This window comes from Perissodus microlepis, chromosome 3 (assembly GCF_051167445.1).
Source record: "Perissodus microlepis isolate ML-2025 ecotype Zambia chromosome 3, ASM5116744v1, whole genome shotgun sequence".
NCBI lineage: Eukaryota > Metazoa > Chordata > Actinopteri > Cichliformes > Cichlidae > Perissodus > Perissodus microlepis.
Genome location: NC_140463.1, coordinates 1,784,807 through 1,805,000, shown reverse-complemented (window position 1 = coordinate 1,805,000; position 20,194 = coordinate 1,784,807). Strand labels below are relative to the sequence as shown.

Sequence of the window (20,194 nt, the reverse complement as noted above, 5' to 3'; positions counted from 1 at the left end):
GACATGAAAACAGACTGTAAATGTAGTAGAAACATTATTGATTGGAAATGTAATCTTCTCAGAGCTATTTGTACATTTTAGAGCCTGATATTGAAATGTAAGTGTGGACAGCACGGACATTCACAGCAGAAAAGATATAAGAAGATGCCTGTGTTCAGTAAATATTACTCTCGTGCTATCAAGAAATACCAAAGGTAGGTAAAACTCTGGTTGTTGCAGCCATCCAGCCATCCATACTTTGTACTACTGTGCTGCAGGTTGTGGCTACATCCACACTAGCCTGGATAGATTTGAGAATGGTGTTTTCGTTCACTTATTCACTTTCCGGCTCTTTAAAATGTCGTGGTTGAGGAAATGTCAAGGAAAAGCACTAAATTTTTTAAATGGACTAACAATGAGGTGGAGTTGTTTCTGCGAATAACACAAAAGTACAAAGTTGCAAAAGCGAGTGAGAGTTAAAGAATTTTAAGAAAAGCTATCTGGAGCATGTATAGGCTGATATTTATCTTTAATAGGGTTGTCAGAATTGAGAGCAAACAAAAAGACTGCTGTATAATGCCCTCCACTATCTTAGTTTAATTGGTCACATGACTGCATCATATGACTAACATGCGTCATCATTTTAGAAAGTCTCCATTTTCGCTGTCCACACTGTGACGCGAAAGCACAGTTTTCAAATGTATCCGTTTTCGAGAGCGTTTTCAAAATGCCCATTTCCCTTCTTTTCCTATGTCTTGTGCTTTTATTTCAGTGAACTGAGGATCTACCGGCGGCCGTGGGACCTCAGATGGTGGTCGTTTTCAACACTTCCTTTGTTGTAAAGCACCTGGTGAATAGACTGTAGTGGGGGGTCTTTTGTGTGGTTTTCTTTTTGGTCCCTTCTGCTGGTAAGGCCCAGTTGTCTGTTTATTTTAATTTTAATTTGGGACACAGTTTTAGATGACACTGCATTCAGTGCTCTGTCATTGTTGATTTTTCATCTTATTTTATATTAATAAATAAAGTTGCGTTAATATTTGAGCGGGCCTCAGTGTGCATTTCTGAACCTGTGCAAATGTTGTTGTTTTTTAAATTACATTTCATTTCTAAACTTCTAAACTCTTTTGTATTTCCTAGAGTGGCGTTGTCATTTTATTACTTTGTTTATAACCCCGCCGACCACTTGGTCACATAAGGATATTTCTATGGCTGCAATGAATCTCTGAGTAATTCAAATGGTTTGTTTAATGGAATCCACCACGCATGTATAAGCAAGAGTTTCACTAACATTTACGACTAAAAATAGACCTGCAGTAGAAATGTATCTAGGAGCATGTATGTGAATATAAAGTATTGTAACATTAGGCACGTACAGCCCTGGTGTTTAAACAAAGACTGATAACACAACAGCAGCAGTGATGATCATAGTTTATGTTGGATTCAGCGTCTTGAGTACACTGATGAGTTCTTGAGCCATCAAAGAGGTTTCAGTTGTATTGGAAAAAATTTCAAGACTTTAGGATATGAATTCATAGAAAGATAGAAAGCCTAGTAAAAAAATTACTAAATTTATTTCACCAATAAATTAAACACAAGAGTGCAAATGTACTTACAGAGCCTTGTTGGAGGCTTTGACAACTGGCAGCAGCCTCAGAAGAGCCTCCTCTGAAGCAGAGTATTTCTTCAGGTCAAACACATCCAGGTCTTTTTCTGATGACATTAAGATGAAGACCAGAGCTGACCACTGAGCAGGAGAAAGTTTATCTGTTGAGAGACTTCCTGATCTCAGGAAATGTTGGATCTCCTCCACTAGAGAATGATCATTCAGTTCATTCAGACAGTGGAACAGATTGATGCTTTTCTCTGCAGACAGATTCTCACTGAGCTTCTTCTTAATGTACTGGACTGTTTCCTGATTGGTCTGTGAGCTACTTCCTGTCTGTGTCATCAGGCCTTGTAGGAGAGTCTGATTGGTCTGCAGTGAAAGACCCAGGAGGAAGCGGAGGAACAAGTCCAGGTGTCCATTTGGACTCAGTAAGGCCTTGTTCACAGAACTGTGGTGGAGAGATTCTTTGCGCTTTAAAAAGCCAGACCACGTGGTTGTTGTTTGTTGTTCTTCCAGCAGATTAAGCCCAGAGTTGATAAAGGTCAGATGGACATGAAGAGCAGCCAGAAACTCCTGCACACTTAGATGGATGAAGCAGAACACCTTGTCCTGGTACAGTCCTCTCTCCTCTTTAAAGATCTGTGTGAACACTCCTGAGTACACTGAGGCTGCTCTGATATCGATGCCACACTCTGTCAGGTCTGATTCATAGAAGATCAGGTTTCCTTTCTGCAGCTGATCAAAAGCCAGTTTTCCCAGAGACTCGATCATCTTCCTGCTCTCTGGACTCCAGTGTGGATCTGTCTCAGCTCCTCCATCATACTTGACCTTCTTCACTTTGGCCTGAACCACCAGGAAGTGGATGTACATCTCAGTCAGGGTCTTGGGCAGCTGTCCTCCCTCTCTGGTTTCCAGCACATCCTCCAGAACTGTAGCAGTGATCCAGCAGAAGACTGGGATGTGGCACATGATGTGGAGGCTTCGTGATGTCTTGATGTGGGAGATGATGCTGCTGGCCTGCTTCTCGTCGCACACTTTCTTCTTGAAGTACTCCTCCTTCTGTGGGTCAGTGAAGCCTCTGACCTCTGTCACCATTCCAACACAGTCAGGAGGGATCTGACTGGCTGCTGCAGGTCGTGTGGTTATCCAGAGGCGAGCAGATGGAAGCAGGTTCCCCCTGATGAGGTTTATCAGCAGCACATCCACTGAGGTGGACTTTCTAGGGTCAGTTAGGATTGTAGTTTTGTGGAAGTCCAGAGGAAGTCGACACTCATCCAGACCATCAAAGATGAACACAACCTGGAAGTCTTCAAAGCTGCAGATTCCTGCTTCTTTGGTTTCAGTAAAGAAGTGATGAACAAGTCCCACCAAGCTGAACTTTTCCTCTTTCAGCACATTCAGCTCTCTGAAAGTGAATGGAAATATGAACTGGATGTCCTGGTTGGCTTTGTCTGCAGCCCAGTCCAGGCTGTATTTCTGTGTTAAGACTGTTTTCCCAATGCCAGCCACTCCCTTTGTCAGCACTGTTCTGATTGGTTCATCCATTCCAGGTGAGGCTTTAAAGATGTCTTCTTGTCTGATTGTTGTTTCTGGTCTGTCTGGTTTCCTGGATGCTGTTTCAATCTGTCTGACCTCATGTTCATCATTGACCTCTGCAGTCCCTCCCTCTGTGATGTAGAGCCCTGTGTAGATCTGATTCAGAAGGGTTGGGTTTCCTGCTTTAGCGATCCCTTCAAACACACACTGGAACTTCTTCTTCAGCCTATATTTAAGGCTACGATGATGAGCAGCAGCAGAAAGTTCTAAATGGAAAAAAAAAAGTTTGTGTTTTACACAATACGCATGATAAGAAATTACTTAACACATGCTTTTCATAATTGGAGACATTAGTAAATATTATCCATCATATTACATATTTTTAGAAATCGTTTTACTGTCAGCCATCTCTTCCTGCTTCATTCTCCCCAGGAAGTCCACTGTGATCTTCACAAATGCCTCTCTGCTGCTCCTCTTCTCCTCATCATCATCCCTCTGACTCTCTAAGCATTCTGGGTAATCTGGACTCAGAACCTTCTGGATCTTCTTCAGCTCATCCTTCACAAAAGTGATGATGTTGTCCTCCAGCAGCTGGAACAGAATACTTTATGAACGACCCAATCAGGCTGAAATCATGGAGCCAAACATCAGATCCATGTTGGACACACTGACAATCCACTGGTCTACAAAGAGCAGCATGGAGATGAATGTGAATAGATTTAAGTTGTTGTACATGTACAGACCATAAATATGGAGTTCAGGTCTGTTTGATGCTGCTGGGCAGACTGACCACTGGGAACCTCTGAGCTCTGCTGGTCCACTCTGTGGAGAAATCATGAAGAATTTCTGGAATTTTTAAAAAAAAAATTTTAATGTTTTTTTTTTTTTAGTTCAAATTTTAGTTGTTAGTTTTTTATGGACTTTGGTGGCAGACTTTTTAATCCCATGTATCATATCATTTTAGTATAGCAAGATACTTCTGACACCAATTGTATGCATGCATGTTGAATGTTATCACAAGTCGGCCCCAGGTTTTATTGCACCTTCACAGAGAGTATATTATAGACTTGAAGATCTCCAGACACCCTACTCTTAGGGAGGTGATGGATGGTCGTAACTTTAACCTACTCTGCTTGTTGGGTTTGGCGTAACTCACCTGCCTGCCTCCCTGCCAGGTTCTTTACAGTGAGAGAACTTGGTCTGGTTTAGCCTCACGCGGACCTTACTTCCCCCCAAGCCTTGCTTCCACCTGTAAAATTAAGATTAATGCCTCTTGCTTCCCCCTTTCTTCCTTTGGACTCTGCTGCCACACTCCTAGTGTGACTCAGGTTTTCATGTTATGTGACTTTTACTGAAATTGTTGTAGTTGAGATTAGTGCTTCACAGTTCTGCTTTTGTTCACAGCATACTACAGTAATACTCTGGTATAGTATCTAGTAATTTTGAAGTTTTTGCCAGTCATAGTGAGTTAATTTAATTTCTTAGCCCCTGAGCGTGGTGCATTGTGTTAGTGTTTTAGTTGGAGCCAACTCCAGAGTTTAGGTGTATTTCCACTCACCTTCAGTTCATGTTTAGTATGTGTGTTCTGGTTTTGGTCGAGTGAATGCTCGCGCGAGTTACTCCCACTATTCATCGCTAACCCTGTCGCTACTTTTATTGCTATTGGTGCTCTTTACTCCTGCTATTTGTACCTTGTTACCTGCTACTTGCCCCCTTGGTTTTGCTACCCTTTTCTCCTGTTACTGTTATCACCACTCACTGCTATCCTCTCCCGGCATCCCAGCTACTCCCTCCCACGGATTCCTGTTCTATTCGTGTCTATACGGCCCATCTGTGTCTCTGCTCCTGTTCATGATGTGGCCTCCCAGGATTTATGCACTGTCTGTGTGGGCCTGGATCCTTGTGTCATCGATCCTTCAACCCTGTACTGAAATCCATCAATACACAGCTGATGAGCTCCTTCGACTCCGCTTTTCCCTGGCTGCTCCACCGCCTGCTGTTCTTCACCTCCATGCGGATATTGTTTTCCTCTCTTGCCGAAGTTACATCCATGGTATTTTAATCAAGATAATTCTAAGCAACTACAATCTCTCTGGTCCACCTCTTGCCACTCTCCACAGAACCCTGGCAGGGCTGTTGACCACAATGTTTTGGCTAACCTGACCAGGTCGCCTAGCACTCTCACACAGTCTGACAGTACTTGCATCAACTTCGGCCTGCTTAACATCCGTTCGCTCACGAACAAAGGTCATCTTGTCCAGGATCTCCTCAAAGACCGTCAGTTTTACTTTTCCTATTTGCCTGAGACGTGGCAGCAGCCCAACGACTTTTCACATTTTGGAAGACCAAAGGTGTGAAAACAGCTGTCTATTGCCTATTGTTCCTGTAAGAGGTATTTAACTGAGGGCCACGCTAGGCTCAGTGAGGGATTTCGCCGATCATCTGCCCTGCGATGGCTTTTCTCTACGCATCAAGCTTGGGTTTCGGGGGTTTTTTTTATTAAAGGATCTTAGCTACCACTCACTGTTTGTCTGCAGGCTTTATTTAAATGGAAAACTCCCACAACAGGACTTACTCCTTCCAACTGCACAGCTGACAAACTACCATTCTCTGATCACCTGCTTCTTTCTTTTAATGTCCAAATGACTTTTTCCATAATCAAGAACGCTCACACTATTTCTTTTCAGAATATCAAGAAAATAAATCTTGATATTCTTTCCTCTGCTTTTTCTAGCTGATGTCTCTCAACAACCTGTCTATTCAAGATGAGCACCTCTGTTCTTTAAAGACAAACATGAACCCACTCAGGTCACACTTTCCCCCACAGATATGAGCATCACTGTCCTCAAACAGCAAATGACCAAGTCTAACATTTTGATCTTTTCTCTTTCATTGTTTTCTTTGTGAAAATCTCGGGATTTTCCAGGTCATATTTATGCAGGAAAACACAAACATGTAAAGGAGTCATCACAGTTCTCTGACCTCGTTGGTCCAGGTTCAGCACTGAAGTATGGATTGCTATCTTTGGACCGGTCACTCCTCACAGAGGAACAACTGGATCCTGCAGACTCTGCTCTGTCCTCCTCTTCCTCCATCATCATCTTCAGTCAGTCTGAGAGGTAAACCACAAACACTCAGTGAGTTGACATTAACAGGAGTAACTGAGTTACAGTCACTGACCTCTGACCTGTCATGTAACCTAGAAACCAGGTCAACATGTCTGTAGGTTCTCAGTCATCCAGGTCATGGTTATCTAAGGAGCTTGAAACGAAAAGAGACTTCTTTAAGTTTCTTGAAGATGTTTCATCTGAGAAGCTTCTTCAGTTCTAAAACCAAATGGTGGAGAGTCCCAGATATTTAAACCCTCGAGGGAAAGAGAGGGGCGCTGACCCACTTGTGATGAGGCACATGATCAGTAGTGGGTTTTACTGACTCTCACTAGCTCTGCTTTGACAGTGACAACCATCACTGAGCAGCATATCAAAGACAATTGTGCAAAAATAACTGCATGTTGCGGGTCAATGTTTGTTCATGTTAGATGTATTTCCTCTTTGTTGTGATCAGTGTTGGTCATTGCTCAAAAAAGTAATTATTACACATAATACACAGAACATTTTTATCAAAAGTAATTCATTCCATTACTTCATTATGTAATGATGTTACACAGTAACATTACTTTGATGTTACTCTGTAAAATGAGCTGAAACACTCTCATAATCACCATTTAACAATATGAAGCTGAGGCTACAGCCCCACACACCAACACAGATCCTATCCTTGACACACATGATCTTTCTCTGAGTGTTTATGAACACAAATCAAAGATGAAACCAGCACAAAGACATTTCAAAGTAATTCTACTGTAGAAACATGAACAGGTAGAAACCTGCAGCCTGACTGCTCATCAGTTTGTGACGTGTTCAAATTCAGTAGCCTTTCAGTTTATCATGGTGCTGGTCTGGTGTCAGCATTTATTCAGCTTTAACCCTCTGGGGTCCAGGGTATAACTGGCCATTTTTACCTACTTTTGATTTGACCTCTATATTTCACCTTTAAAAACTGTTTGCTTTGCCTTGTTTGGTATCTTTTTTTTCAGCACAACATAAAGTGTCTGAATTTAGTTAGTTTTTCATTTTGACTAACTGTATTGGCACAACTGATATAAAATCAGACAAATAACATAAAATCCGAGTAGGCAAAATGTGATATTTTTTACTGTACAAACCCCAAACATGTTTAACAAATGATTTTCAGAACTTAAAATGCAAATATAAATAGTAAACTTTAAAAACCTTTGTAAAATTTTTGAAACAACATACTTATATGCAAATATTCACCTGAGACAATGCCTCAGGCGTTTTTAGTACATCTCTTTACAAAATGATCGGTTGTAACAAAAAGACTTCACACAAATTATTTGTGCCATTCAAGAAAACAGTTCCTGTCCACCACAAGACACAGGGACACACCACAGGCTTCCAGGGTGTGTCACTCCCCCTGTTGTCCTCCTGGAGACAGCACTTACGTTTGGGTCTGCCTTTAGTGGCTGTCTGGACAGCATCTGTGTCTGTGAGAATAATGTGAGAAATGTGTTCAGCTCTCCTGCTGTGGGGAACACTTGTCTTGACCATGCCACAAAGCTGACACACCACCTCCACCATGAAATCTTTGTGTGCCATGGGATGAACCTGCTTGGCACTGCACATCTCACGATGCATGATGAATGCATTTAATGTCGCAATGTCCAAAGAATGCTGCAACGTGGTCCTGTACCAGCGAGCACTTTTTTTGTGAGTGGAATAATACCGAGTTAGCTGGTCAGACAGGTCAACCCCACCCATATTTTTGTTATATGCCATGATTGGTATGGGGCAGGGGATTTCTCTCGTAGCCCACTGTCCATCTCCATCCTTCACCTTTCTCTTCACCTGAAAATGAAAAGACCTGAAAAGTCTCCCCTGAAAATGCAGGATGGATGGTGGAGCACACAGACACCTCCCGTGTGTCCATCCACTTCACAAAAACAAGTGGGCCCTCTCTGATCCATCTCACAGATCCTCTTTGACATTTTCTGTTCAGAGCATTTGCCCTGTCTTTGGGACATGCTTTTCTCTTTTCCCTGTAGGTACCACATGCACCAAATCTCATCCTTGTCAGGTCCAGGAACAGTCTGGGACTTGTAAATGGTAAATGGCCTGTATTTGTATAGCGCTTTTCTAGTGCCTTAGGACCCCAAAGCGCTTTACACAACCTGTCATCCACCCATTCACACACACATTCACACACTGGTGATGGCAAGCTACATTGTAGCCACAGCCGCCCTGGGGCGCACTGACAGACGCTGGCGCCCCCAGGCCCTCTGACCACCACCAGTAGGCAACGGGTGAAGTGTCTTGCCCAAGGACACAACGACCGAGACTGTCCAAGCCGGGGCTCAAACCGGCAACCTTCCGATTACAAGGCGAACTCCCAACTCTTGCGCCACGATCGCCCCTTACATGGACGTGTAAAAATCGTCCATGTAAATATGGTATCCAGTGCCAAGACAGGAAGGCTAAATAAGATTCATCACCAATCATAGGCCAGCCTATGCTCACTTGCAGTTTCACTCTTGTATATGGTAAAGCTGATGGTGTAGCTGTCATGAACTGGCTGTGTGGAGGCAGATGAGGAGCCAAACGCAAAACTCACGGAGACAAAAAGCTGAACTCAAAATCACTGCTTTATTGCAGGCTTCACAGAGAAACAGAACTAAACTGGGAATGCTAACTGAGGACCGAGGGAACACAGAAAAGCACACAGGTTCGGGGAGGAGACATTGACGACGCAACACTGAACTGAGGGAGACATGCACATAAATACACGGAGGGTTAACGAGGGAAGTGGGAGCGCACGGGGAACACAGCTGACACAGATAATCGTAACGAGACAGGGCAGGAGTGAACACAACATGACGCATACTGACGAGAGACTGTCAAAGTAAAACAGGAAGTACACAGAGGTTCAGACAGGAGGAGAGAGAGCACAGACATAACGGGCTGGGGAAAACATTGAATGAAACACAAGGAGGGGAAACGAGGACTCACAGATACACAGAGGGGCACACAGGGGGTAATCAAATAAGGAACATCTTTAACAGAACCTAGGAACCACGGCATAAATAAGGAACAAAATACAAAAATACAAGAAAACTAAGAATGCTGGGCCAACATGGCCCAGGACCATGACATCAGCCACTTCTTGATTCAGCAAATATAGACATTTTCATCCCCCATTTAGTCAGTTTGTCTTTCATATATTGTGTCATCCCAGTTTTTGCTTTGGTTGCTACCATCATTTCATCTACTGACAACTCCCTCCTTGAGTGGTAATACGCCTGGCAGGCACTGAGGATCTCATCATATAGAGGCTTGATTCTAAAAAGTTTGTCATGGCCTGGTGTTCCCTTCTTCGTCTCATTTTTTTAGATCCTCCTCAGGATCACTGAGGTGGATGTTCCATAATATGCTGCGGAACCTGTCTCTCATCCTCACTTTGGATGGAAGGGGCACAAACAAGATATGATTCTGTCTCCAGTAATCTCTGACACTTGGAAGTGTCTCTATCTGGACACCTGGTGTTCTCCGTGGCTGAAACCTGCTGAATTCTACTTTAATGTCAGCATCCCCTTCTGACTTTCAGGGCTCAGAGCTGAGATGTGGCTCTGCTGCCTCACGCAGTGGAGATCTGTACCTGGACCTTGTCACTCTCCAGCTCAGAGTCTGGCTCCACATCTTCTTCCAGCTCAAAAAAGAGTTTCAGTGCCTGATCCACATTTAGTAGCTGTCTCATTGTTTTGATATGTGACATGTCAAACAACAACAAGAAAACAACTACAGAAGACCTCCAAAAGTTGATTCTGTTCATCAGGATGTAGCGTTTTCAGTGGAAGAAACATTTAGTCACTCATCCAAATGACTTCTTCAGTCTCAGCCGACTGCAGGTTTCTCCAATCTTATAAAAAGTACATTTGCATAATGACTGAAACCAGCCTACTGAAGGAACAAAGGGCCGAACCCTTGAAACGAGACACAGGAAGTGGTTACAGGAAGAGGGTGATAGACGGTCTGAAGGAGTTAGAAAAAGACAAGGCTATCGACCGGACCTCGTACAACAGGCTATACCCAGGGGAATCTACACCAAGTCTGTATGGTTTACCGAAGATACATAAACAGGGTGCACCTTTAAGACCGATTGTCTGTATGATCAACTCGGTCACCTACAACATCTCCAAGTTTCTGGCTTAGATCCTCAACCCGCTGGTAGGCAGCTCTGAACACGACATCCAGAACACTTTGGATTTTGTTGAGAAGGTGAGATATGTCATTATGGAGGCAGGTGAAACCATGGTTTCGTTCAATGTTACATCTCCACTTGCATCCCAGTCGTGGAAGCATTGGAGGTAGTTCGTAAGAAATTAAAGGATGACCCCAACCTCAGCAAAAGGACCACTCTCAGCATCGACCACGTGTGTTTGCTTTTGGAACTGTGACTTGATTCCACCTACTTCACATACAAGGGTGAGTTCTACAGGCAGAAACATGGGTGTGCCATGGGCTCCCCAGTTTCACCCATCGTGGCCAATTTGTACATGGAAGAAGTGGAAAAGAGGGCTTTGTTATCCTACCCTGGAACACCACAAAGTCATTGGTTCAGGTATGTGGATGACACCTTGGTGAAAATCTCAGGACGTAGCACATTTCACAGATCATATTAACTCGGTGGGTGGGGTGTGGATGGGTGCGGATTCGCTTGCAATGCGAGCTCTGTCTTTGGAAAGTCTGTTGTTTATCTGCTCGTCTTGCAGTAAACGTGACAACAGTGCTTGGGAAAAAGTATTGTGAATATAATTAATCATAACTCGAGTTTTTCTTGGCCTATCAGCACAATTTAAAAATTGGTATGTAGTTTGAAATTTGCACTTTCAACACATCAAAACAGAATCTCATTGAGGCTCCGTCTTGCTGCTATGCCATCTTTAATCATTTGGACACGGCTGCGCGTCCCTTGACCCCAGAGGGTTAACGTCACTCTGGTTTCTTGGCTAATTTAGCGTCAGCTTAGCATTAGCATGCTGTCTGGCTAGCTTTGCCTCAGAGCTCTGGCAGGTGTCTCGTGTGTAAATATTAATCAAAGTGACAGTAAAGGAGGTAAAGGCAATAAGCACACAGCAGCTGAGCTGTGATGTTATCATGTACGCTGTGTCATTTGTGGACTCTGAGTGAACTTACAAAGTAAAAACTATGGCTGTATGCCAATTCAGGGTCTGCAGCCTTGGATGATGCGGCCTTCGTGGTCTACATGGGCCACGTCCTCGAAGACTGTGAAGGCCGGAAGTGCAAGGCTTTTGAAATCGGATAGTCTAGCCCAGGGGTAGGCAACCTTTCTGATGATGAGTGCCATTTAAAATTTCCTCAGAAGTCAGTGTGACATATGATTGCATTAGCAATAAATTTAATAACGCTCTACATTAACAGTTACACACTATATAAAACAACTTTATAGAATTATATTTGTTCGCCGATGTTGGCAGCTATCAGCGAATAGTTATCAGCTATTTTGAAACAAAAAAAAGACACTTTTTATCCATAACAAGAATTTCATAACAGCAAATGAACTGTACAACAGAAAATACAAATGCTATTTATGGTCTCCTCACAACAATGATAAGAAAAATAAACTAAGCCAATATGGCATGTTTGTTAATGCAAAGACACACATGTTAATGTGATCTCTGGTCTCCCACTCAGAGACACAGATCTCCGAGTGTCCAGCATTCAGACGGCTACCTGAGGACTCATGTGAGAGAAAATCTGCTCACACAGATATTACAGCCAAATACTGCCAATAAGGCCTCTGCAATGTTCTGAAGACAGTTAAACTTGTCAGGTAGTGATGTCCAGCAGGTGAACATGCAGCTCCATGAACACGCACAGCTGTGGATTCCAGCTGCTTCGATGTTATATGCATGATTTCTATACATTTTACATCAGATAAAAACTTTGGTTGTAAGCTTCAGATAATTATTTAATAAAAGCGAGACATTTTAAATGAGAATAAGAAAGTATTTCTTTGTGCCCCCCTCTCCCTGTTAATGCCCCACCTGCCCCCCTGGCAAAACTTTGCTAGACCCGCCCCTGCACAGTTACCAGCTGTCAGCTACTTAGAAAAGGATCCTGGTGTTATTTGTCTCTCAGAAACAGTTCATAACTTCAACTCATTCATGTCACCTAAAGGTAAACCTGTTTCTCCATCACAGCTCTGATGATTCAGTAAGGACATCTCCTGGTTTCATCTTCATGTTTCTCACCACATATCCAAACCGACATCATGACCAGCAGCTTTACAGCTGTGGCTCCAGCAAACATCAGCTGATACTAGAAATTAATATTAAATAAATTCTAACAACAGCTGATCAAGCTTAAACATGCTGCTGTTGTTTAACACGACATCCGCTGGTTTCCTCTTTCTGGTGCAAATTGGGCGATAAACAAACAAGAGAGAAAAGCCGATCAGCTGATCATTGATCAGTTTCATGATTAAAGTAGCAACAGGAGAGGGGGGGGGAGAGAATGAGAGAAGAAGAGGCAGCTGTGCAGCGTAAAGACAGAATAAATCCAGCTTTGTGTCTTTTCCATTGTAGCTGAAGTACCGGACAAACTGTGTTCCTTTTCAGCTCAACACGAAACCCGTAATTTTTTCTCTGAATGCAGGAGGATTCCGTCTTTTTACAGGACGGTTGGCAACTCTACTAACTAACCTTGTTAATTAAATAAAGTTCAACATCAGTAACATCATAGCACCCACCCAGCTGTATAGAAACTCCGTCATGCTAGCTAGCACGCAGTACGAGTTATTGTAACTGACTAAAAAGTTAGCATAACGAAAATAAACTCCACCTAAACTTGGTTTATATCTGACCCAGATAGACTGCAGCTCATAACTTCTTACCTGAAGTTCAGTTCACCTGACACTCGGACCTGCGTCTGCCTCGGGTCTCTCCTCCTCCTGCCTCCCCTTTCTCTCATCCACCTGCTGGCCTCCACCACTTGCTAATGTTACTGAATCTGAGGAAGCTCCGCCACAGCCATCACCAAACAACTGAGTTATTTTTACACACCGACCAGCATCTGGCCAATCCACCACCTTTTATTGTTTATACCGTTACAAAGAAAAAAAAAGTCACCGGGCCACCGAGCAAATGCCCAGTATGCCAGTCCAGCTATGGTCGTGCCACCAGTTAACCCTTCACGTGCCAACTGTGGCACGCGTGCCTAGGGTTGCCAACCCCTGGTCTAGCCTCTGTTTTGCTGTGCAGGTTGCCTAGCAACCATGATACTAACTGCTGGAAACGTTTCATACAGCATTGTTTGACAGAAATGAAGGAGAAAAACTTTTGTCATTTGTTTGTTTGTTTTTACTGAGGCTGAGACCACGGGACTGTAAAAACATGATTGTTGGGCTTCATTTCTGTACTGAACAGTAATTTTAAGATTAGCTGGCAAATAACAATCAGCTAATGTTGTTCATGAGACTAAAGTCATCTCACTTTGGTAATGTAAATATAATATGGCCAACATTAAAGTTATTGTTATATTAATTATTACAGTAGTGAACTTGAACTATGTGTCAAATACTGAGCTTTATTAAAGATTCAAATGCAGTTATTTATATTTCCGGTCACCTTAAATCTTCACTCAAAGACAAGGATCTTTGACAGTGTATATATAGATGTGTTATGTATAAGACGCAAATATTGTTTTTTCAATATGTTGGCATTATTACATTTGGCTCCATGCTTACATATATGTGTAAAAAGAAAATGTACGAGCTGTGATAACTGTTTGTGATAGAATGAAGAGTAGACTGATATATGAAATATTCCTTTATTGGGTGAGAAAATCAGACCATGTCATAACTGCTTTAAGTCATACAGAATAGATATCAGAGCCTTAAGCAGGCTGACTTCTGCTAAATGGGTCAAACTGGGCAGAAAGTATACAAACACATAATATTCTCATAGAATATGATGTATGTTGCATCTTGTGTAACATACATCGCTCTGTGAGGAGTACGGTCTCTGACTCGTTTCCGCTTCCTTGGAAGGAATGGATGGAAGACTGCATCAACAGCATAGGCCCTGCCAAAATGCCCTGCCAAATTTGGCCCTGCCAAATTTATTACCAAACTCGATCTCAGGTTACTGGCAGGTGCCTCTGACTTCCAGAGCTACAGATATTTCTGCATTTGTCACCCCTGACCACTTCATGCAGTATACAGTTATGGCCTTTGGCTTGAAAAATGCCCCAGCTACCTTTCATTGTTTAATGCAGTCGCCTTAAATGATAAAAACTGGACTTCACCACTGCTCTAATTTGGTTGTCCAATTTAAAATCACTGTCCAACTTAAAACCAAGGTCAGTAACAACAGGTTTAAAATAGACTTCCAGGGATCCTAAATCAACAGAGGAGGACTCGCAGGGACCACTGGGTCCAAACACCAACACTTCTGTTTTCTTTTTGTTAAAATTTAAAAAGTATAGAGCCAACCAAGCTTTAACGTCATCTAGACATGTCAAGAGAGGTTTTATGGAGATGCCATCCTTCTGCTTTAGTGGTAAGTAAATTTGGCAGTCATCGGCATAACAGTGAAATAAGAGCCCATGCCTTCTAAGGATGGAACCCAGAGGCAATAGATACAGTAAAACGAGCAGTGGCCCTAAAATTGAGCCCTGTGGGACGCCGCATGACAGAGGAGCAGAACACGATTTGGAACCGAGAAGGCTGACAGAGAAAGTTCTGTCTGACAAATAAGACCTAAACCAATTAAGTGCAGTGCCACCAATACCCACTACATCACTTAATTGAGAAATTAGAATATTGTGGTCTACTGTGTCAAAGGCAGCAGTTCGGTTAAGACAAGAACAACATGGTTACCAGAATCACATGCCAGAAGGAGGTCATTAAAAACCCTTAGTAATGCAGATTCTGTGCTGTGAAGGGTTTTAAAACCTGATTGAAAAACCTCAAAGATGCCATTATCATCTAGAAAGTCTTTCAGTTGACTATAAACAATTTTCTCTAAAACCTTGGAGAGTGAAGGCAGCTTGGAAATAGGCCTATAATTCGCTAAAACTGTGTGATCAATGCCAGGTTTCTTAAGCAGTGGCTGCACTACTGTATGTTTGAAATTTGCAGGAACCGTACCAGAAGACAGGCTGCTGTTAATAATGGCAAGGACATACTGTCCTACACTAGGAAAAAATTGTGGAGGGACAGGATCCCGAGGGGAACCTGCAGGCTTAACATGGCGAACCACATCCTCTAAAGTGTAGAGGGTCACAAGATCAAACTGAGTAAAAACAGCAGCGTAAGGGACAGAGACAGAGGGGTCAGAGTCAGGAGCTGTGATGAGAGCCCTGGTGGTGACAACCTTTTCAATAAAAGAGTTCAGAAAATTATTGCAAATCTCAGGAGAAACTTCCAAACAGACATTCAATGGAGTATTTAGAACAGTGTCAATGGTCCTAAATAACACACGTGGGTTATGACAGTTGGAAGAAATAATATTTGCAAAATATTCCCTTTTTGCCTCTTTAACAGTGTTCTGGTAGCGATGCCAGCAGTCTTTTAGAATTTGAAATGACACCTGCAATTTATCCTTTTTCCATCTCCATTCTGCTCGATGACATTCCCACGAGTGCTCTCATTAAACCAAGGCTCAGGTTTAGTCTTGGGCTGCCCGGTTTTTAAAGGAGCCACAGAGTCCAAGACGGTTTCACAGTGAAACCAGGAATTTAGCTCTTCTGTGTCCGAGGAAACAAAGTCAGAAGGGCCGGCGAGCTGATTAAAAGCAGCAGAAAACTGCGCCGCAGTGGAGGGGTTAATAACCTGACAGCGCCGAGCAGGAGCGCCAGATTTAAGTGCAGTATATGTTAAAACAGCGTTGAATAACACAGGCATATGATCTGAGCGTGCACAGTCACAAATCTCCATGTCAGTGACAGGCAGACCATATGACAGAACAAGGTCCAGTGTGTTTCTGTGCTCATGTGTAGGGCCAGGCACGGATTGTACCAGGCTAATAGAGTCAGTAAAGCTTAAAAAGTCCTTTACCAGTGGCTTATCAGGACAACATACATATATATTAAAATCTCCAACAATAAGAACACTGTCATAGTTGGGCATAATCCCAGCTAAAAAATCAGAAAAGTCGTTTATCGGGGGACGATAGATGACAGCGCAGAAAACTGGGTTTGTACGACTCACCTCAAACGAGGAAAGTTCAAAGCTGGAGAATGAAGGCTGTAGAAAACACTGCTTACATTTGTAATCCTTTTTGTAAACAGTCACTGTGCCTCCACCTCTGCCTGACGTCCGTGGCGAATTAAAATAGCAACAATCCACAGATAAAAGTTCAGATAGAGCACTGGACTCACCAACACTCAGCCACGTCTCAGTCACACACAGAAAATCCAGATCACGGGAATTGAAGAAGTCCCGAAGAATAAAAGTTTTGTTTAAAAGTGATCTGGCGTTCACCAGGCCAATCCTGGTATGAGCTGGATTCGGTGCTCGGGGTTCAGGAGGTCCAGAAACCCGCCGCAGCGATCTCAGGTTCTGATAATGTTGACGGCGGAGGAGCCTGGGAGGGCATGGGCAGCGAGGCCGAGGAGCATCATCATCAAAGCTGACCACAGGCACCAAGCAGGCATCAATAGGATCCAGAAAACGCTGAGACACAAACAGTCTTGGAAATAATCGACGCACTGGTCGGAAAACAGCAGAATAATTCTTCAGAGAAACCTTTAGCTTCACCAAGCGACTGCTCACCATCTTGAGTCATACAAGATCATAAAGTTCTCAGCTGAACTACTCTACCATAGAGAAGGAAGCTTTAGCTCTGCTTCTGGCTCTGCAGCATTTCGCAGTGGGCTCCAGCTCTTCCCCGGTGACCGTGTTCACAGATCACAATCCCCTCGTTTTTCTGAACCGGATATACAACCACAACCTGGGCACTGCTGGCCCAGGATTATAATGTGGTTATCAAGCACAAGAAAGACAATATAGTAGCTGATGCACTCTCACGCAGCTCACAATAAGGAGTTTTTGTTGTTTTGGTAGAGCTTGAATGTAAGGGGGGATGTTAGAATGTACATCCTGTGAGGCCGCCTCCTCCTCTCTTGCCACTCCTACCCCCTCTGTCTCTCTCACTCTGCTCTCTCCCCAGAACACAGCTGCTTTTGATTAGCCTCGTTTGACACCTGGGCCCAGTCAGCAATCACCTTTGAGGCTATATAAGCTGGGGATGAACCGTGAGTGAGGTGTTTTTTTCCCCTCTGTGGCTCTACACCGTTTTTTGCTAGGTTTTGGACAGACAGCCTCCTTCGAGTAGAGAGTAGACAGTAGTGATGGCCAAATGAAGCTTTCTGAAGCATTGAAGCTTGTATTGAAAAACGGTTCATTACTCGAAGCTTTTCAACACAGTCCTCTCTGGTGACATCTGGTGGCCAAAAATATGAAGAGCAGCTTGAATCCACAAAATAAAACCAACTGCTTCATTATGACTGCTCACTCTACAGAGTGGAATTTTGTTTGATATTGGGCCACCGCTGTGTTGCTTTAAACATGTATTTTTGGGGGTGAAAAAAAGTTGTTTATTTCTTTAATACATAATTTTGACCAGTAAACTTTCCTTGTTTAAATATGCACCGTGGTTTGGTCTTTCTTTGCTTGTGACTTCTTGATGTTGGTAAATACAATAATTGAAAAGTACCACGCTACATATAATATACATATAATAATGTACAACACATTATGGAGTATGCTTCTGCTGTGAGGTCCTGCCTCCTTGTACTTATGCAATTAATCGCCGGACAGGCATATTTATAAATAATATTATATTAGGGACATTTTCCTATGCATATTTTTGACCTGGGGGTAGAATTGATTGTGAACTGGAAAAGGAAAATGCTTATGAACTTGCAAATTAAAAACATGATGCATTTAAAGTAGCCCTTTTTCATTTTTATTTAAGAAGAGAATTTGTTCTAGTGTGCGATGGCCAAACCTGTTCCTTTTCGTGGAGATCATTTCTCCTGCATTAAGGAAAATCCCTTCACATGGCACAGAGGAGGCTGGAATGCAGAGAAACTGGTAGAGATGCAGTTATACAGTCTACCTGGGCCCCACCAACTATCAGCTAAAGAGAATAAATAAATTAAATTGCTGCACATTTTGCAGACTAACGTTTTAAGATTAATTAAAAAAAAAAAAAGATATATATTTTTATAACATTAAATGTAAAGAGTCAAATGGAAGTTTTTCTAAAGTTATTTAATGATATTTATATTATGAAAATCAGATTTTTGACATTTTAAGTTTTTCCCGTTTTCAGATAAAATAAACACGCACAAAACAAAAGCAAACAGCCAGAACACAAAGCTGGAAAACCCACCCGATTGACCAAAATCAACTCAAATACTCCCACACAACAGAACCTCCTCTATTCCTGGCTGGCTTCAAATCTCTCAGTAGAAATATCAGTGGTTCGCTATCTGTCACCATCAAAACACTCCACAAATCCCGTGAATGATTCACTTCCTTATAAACCAGGGAATCAGACACCGAAGCAGTTAGGTTCTAAATGAAGCTTCGGACGTCACTGATCACGTGACTCTGGCCAAACGAATCAAGCTTCGACACAATGCTTCTGAAGCAGTGTGTCGATTTTTGTGACACACGCACCGGAGCGTCAGCTTCAAGCGGGCCATCACTAGTAGACGGGCTTGTGGGACCTGGAAGTGCCTCCCCGTGGTGTGGAGTAAAGTGAGAAGTGGGAAGTGCCTCCCTTATTTGTTTGGTCGTTTTTTCTTTTGTTGCTGTGACTGTTTCCTTTCGGGGGGTTTTGGCATTATTGGTAAAACGGCCTCGTTGGTCCAGCTGTGAGTGCGTTACTGTGAACTATGGAGCGGCAGATTTGTACTGGTTGTACTGGAACTAAGCTGCACACAGCTGATGTTAGCCAGGAAAACATTACACACTGACTTTAATACAAACACACACAGTTTGTTGTGTGAAGAAATCAAACATGAGCTGAACAAACAGTAAAGTTCCTAAAGACAAACTGTTAAAGGAGGAAACAAAGCAAACTTACAGTTTCTTCACACACCAACAACAAGCTCCACTCCACAAAGTTCAGGAAGTGAAAGTAAACTTTGAGCCTAATGCAGCGTTTGAGGACAGTCGGAAGCATCAAAACACTGTGCTGCGTTCAGATAAACCTCGGAAATTCCTAAACCTCTTGCAGGTCGCGATTTAGTTTTCCCGTTTAAAACACAAACATGTGTCATCACTTTATTGTTCTCCTTCCTGCAGCATTTGAATGTTTCAGTACTAAACTGATGTTTCTTCAAAGCTCACTTCAACCTGTTGAAGTCATGAATAAAAGTGCAGACTGAGAGTGAGAGCCAAAGTGAATCTTTTGTGTCTTTGTAGTGGTAGCGTAGGTGTTTAGATTTTCCTGCACCTCAGGTGATTGCATGAGGGCGTGGTCCTCTTCTCAAATGATATAAGTTCATAGATGCGCTTTTTGGTTTGAATGAAAGTGAAAAGTTTATTTGTTTTGAAATAAATACACAAACACAAGTGGGGCTCAGTTTGGCTTATTGGAGACGAGTCACAGCTCAAACCAACTCAGCCGGCAGCATCTTTATTTGTGGATGGAAATCGCAACACTGAGCGTGGATCACATGGTGTTTAAGGTGTGTCATGTGACATGTTCAGTATTCAATTCAATTTTATTTATATATTGCCAAATCACAACAGCAGTCGCTTCAAGGCGCTTTATATTTTACAGTAGATACAGAGAAAAACCCAACAATCATATGACCCCCTATGAGCAAGCCCTTGAAATCTTCATCAGCTTCTATGGCTGCAGCAAATGAAAAGCACATTTTTCTAACAGGATCTGTGGAAGCCCTGCTGGATCTGGTCTGCAGATGGTCCCATTCATTTTAAAGTCCAGCCTGTGTC

General features: G+C 42.7%; 1 protein-coding gene across 3 annotated transcripts in view; it reads right to left on the bottom strand.

Moving 5' to 3' along the window:
* LOC146389386 (protein NLRC3-like) overlaps positions 1 to 19,383 on the bottom strand; it is a 30,429-nt gene extending 11,046 nt beyond the window's left edge. The window contains exons 1-5 of one of the 3 annotated variants that reach the window (XM_084910318.1): positions 19,317 to 19,383; positions 6,104 to 6,233; positions 3,865 to 3,943; positions 3,520 to 3,712; positions 1,593 to 3,387 (exon numbers count right to left, since the gene is read on the bottom strand). In XM_084910318.1, coding sequence (XP_084766444.1) covers positions 1,593 to 3,387; positions 3,520 to 3,712; positions 3,865 to 3,943; positions 6,104 to 6,222 — 2,186 coding nt within the window. In that variant the 5' untranslated portion in view covers positions 6,223 to 6,233; positions 19,317 to 19,383. Of the gene's footprint in view, positions 1 to 1,588; positions 3,388 to 3,519; positions 3,713 to 3,864; positions 3,944 to 6,103; positions 6,797 to 19,316 lie in introns of those variants that run through there. The other 2 variants (XM_084910333.1, XM_084910325.1) reach the window with 2 other exon arrangements.
* Positions 19,384 to 20,194: the final 811 nt, after the last annotated feature.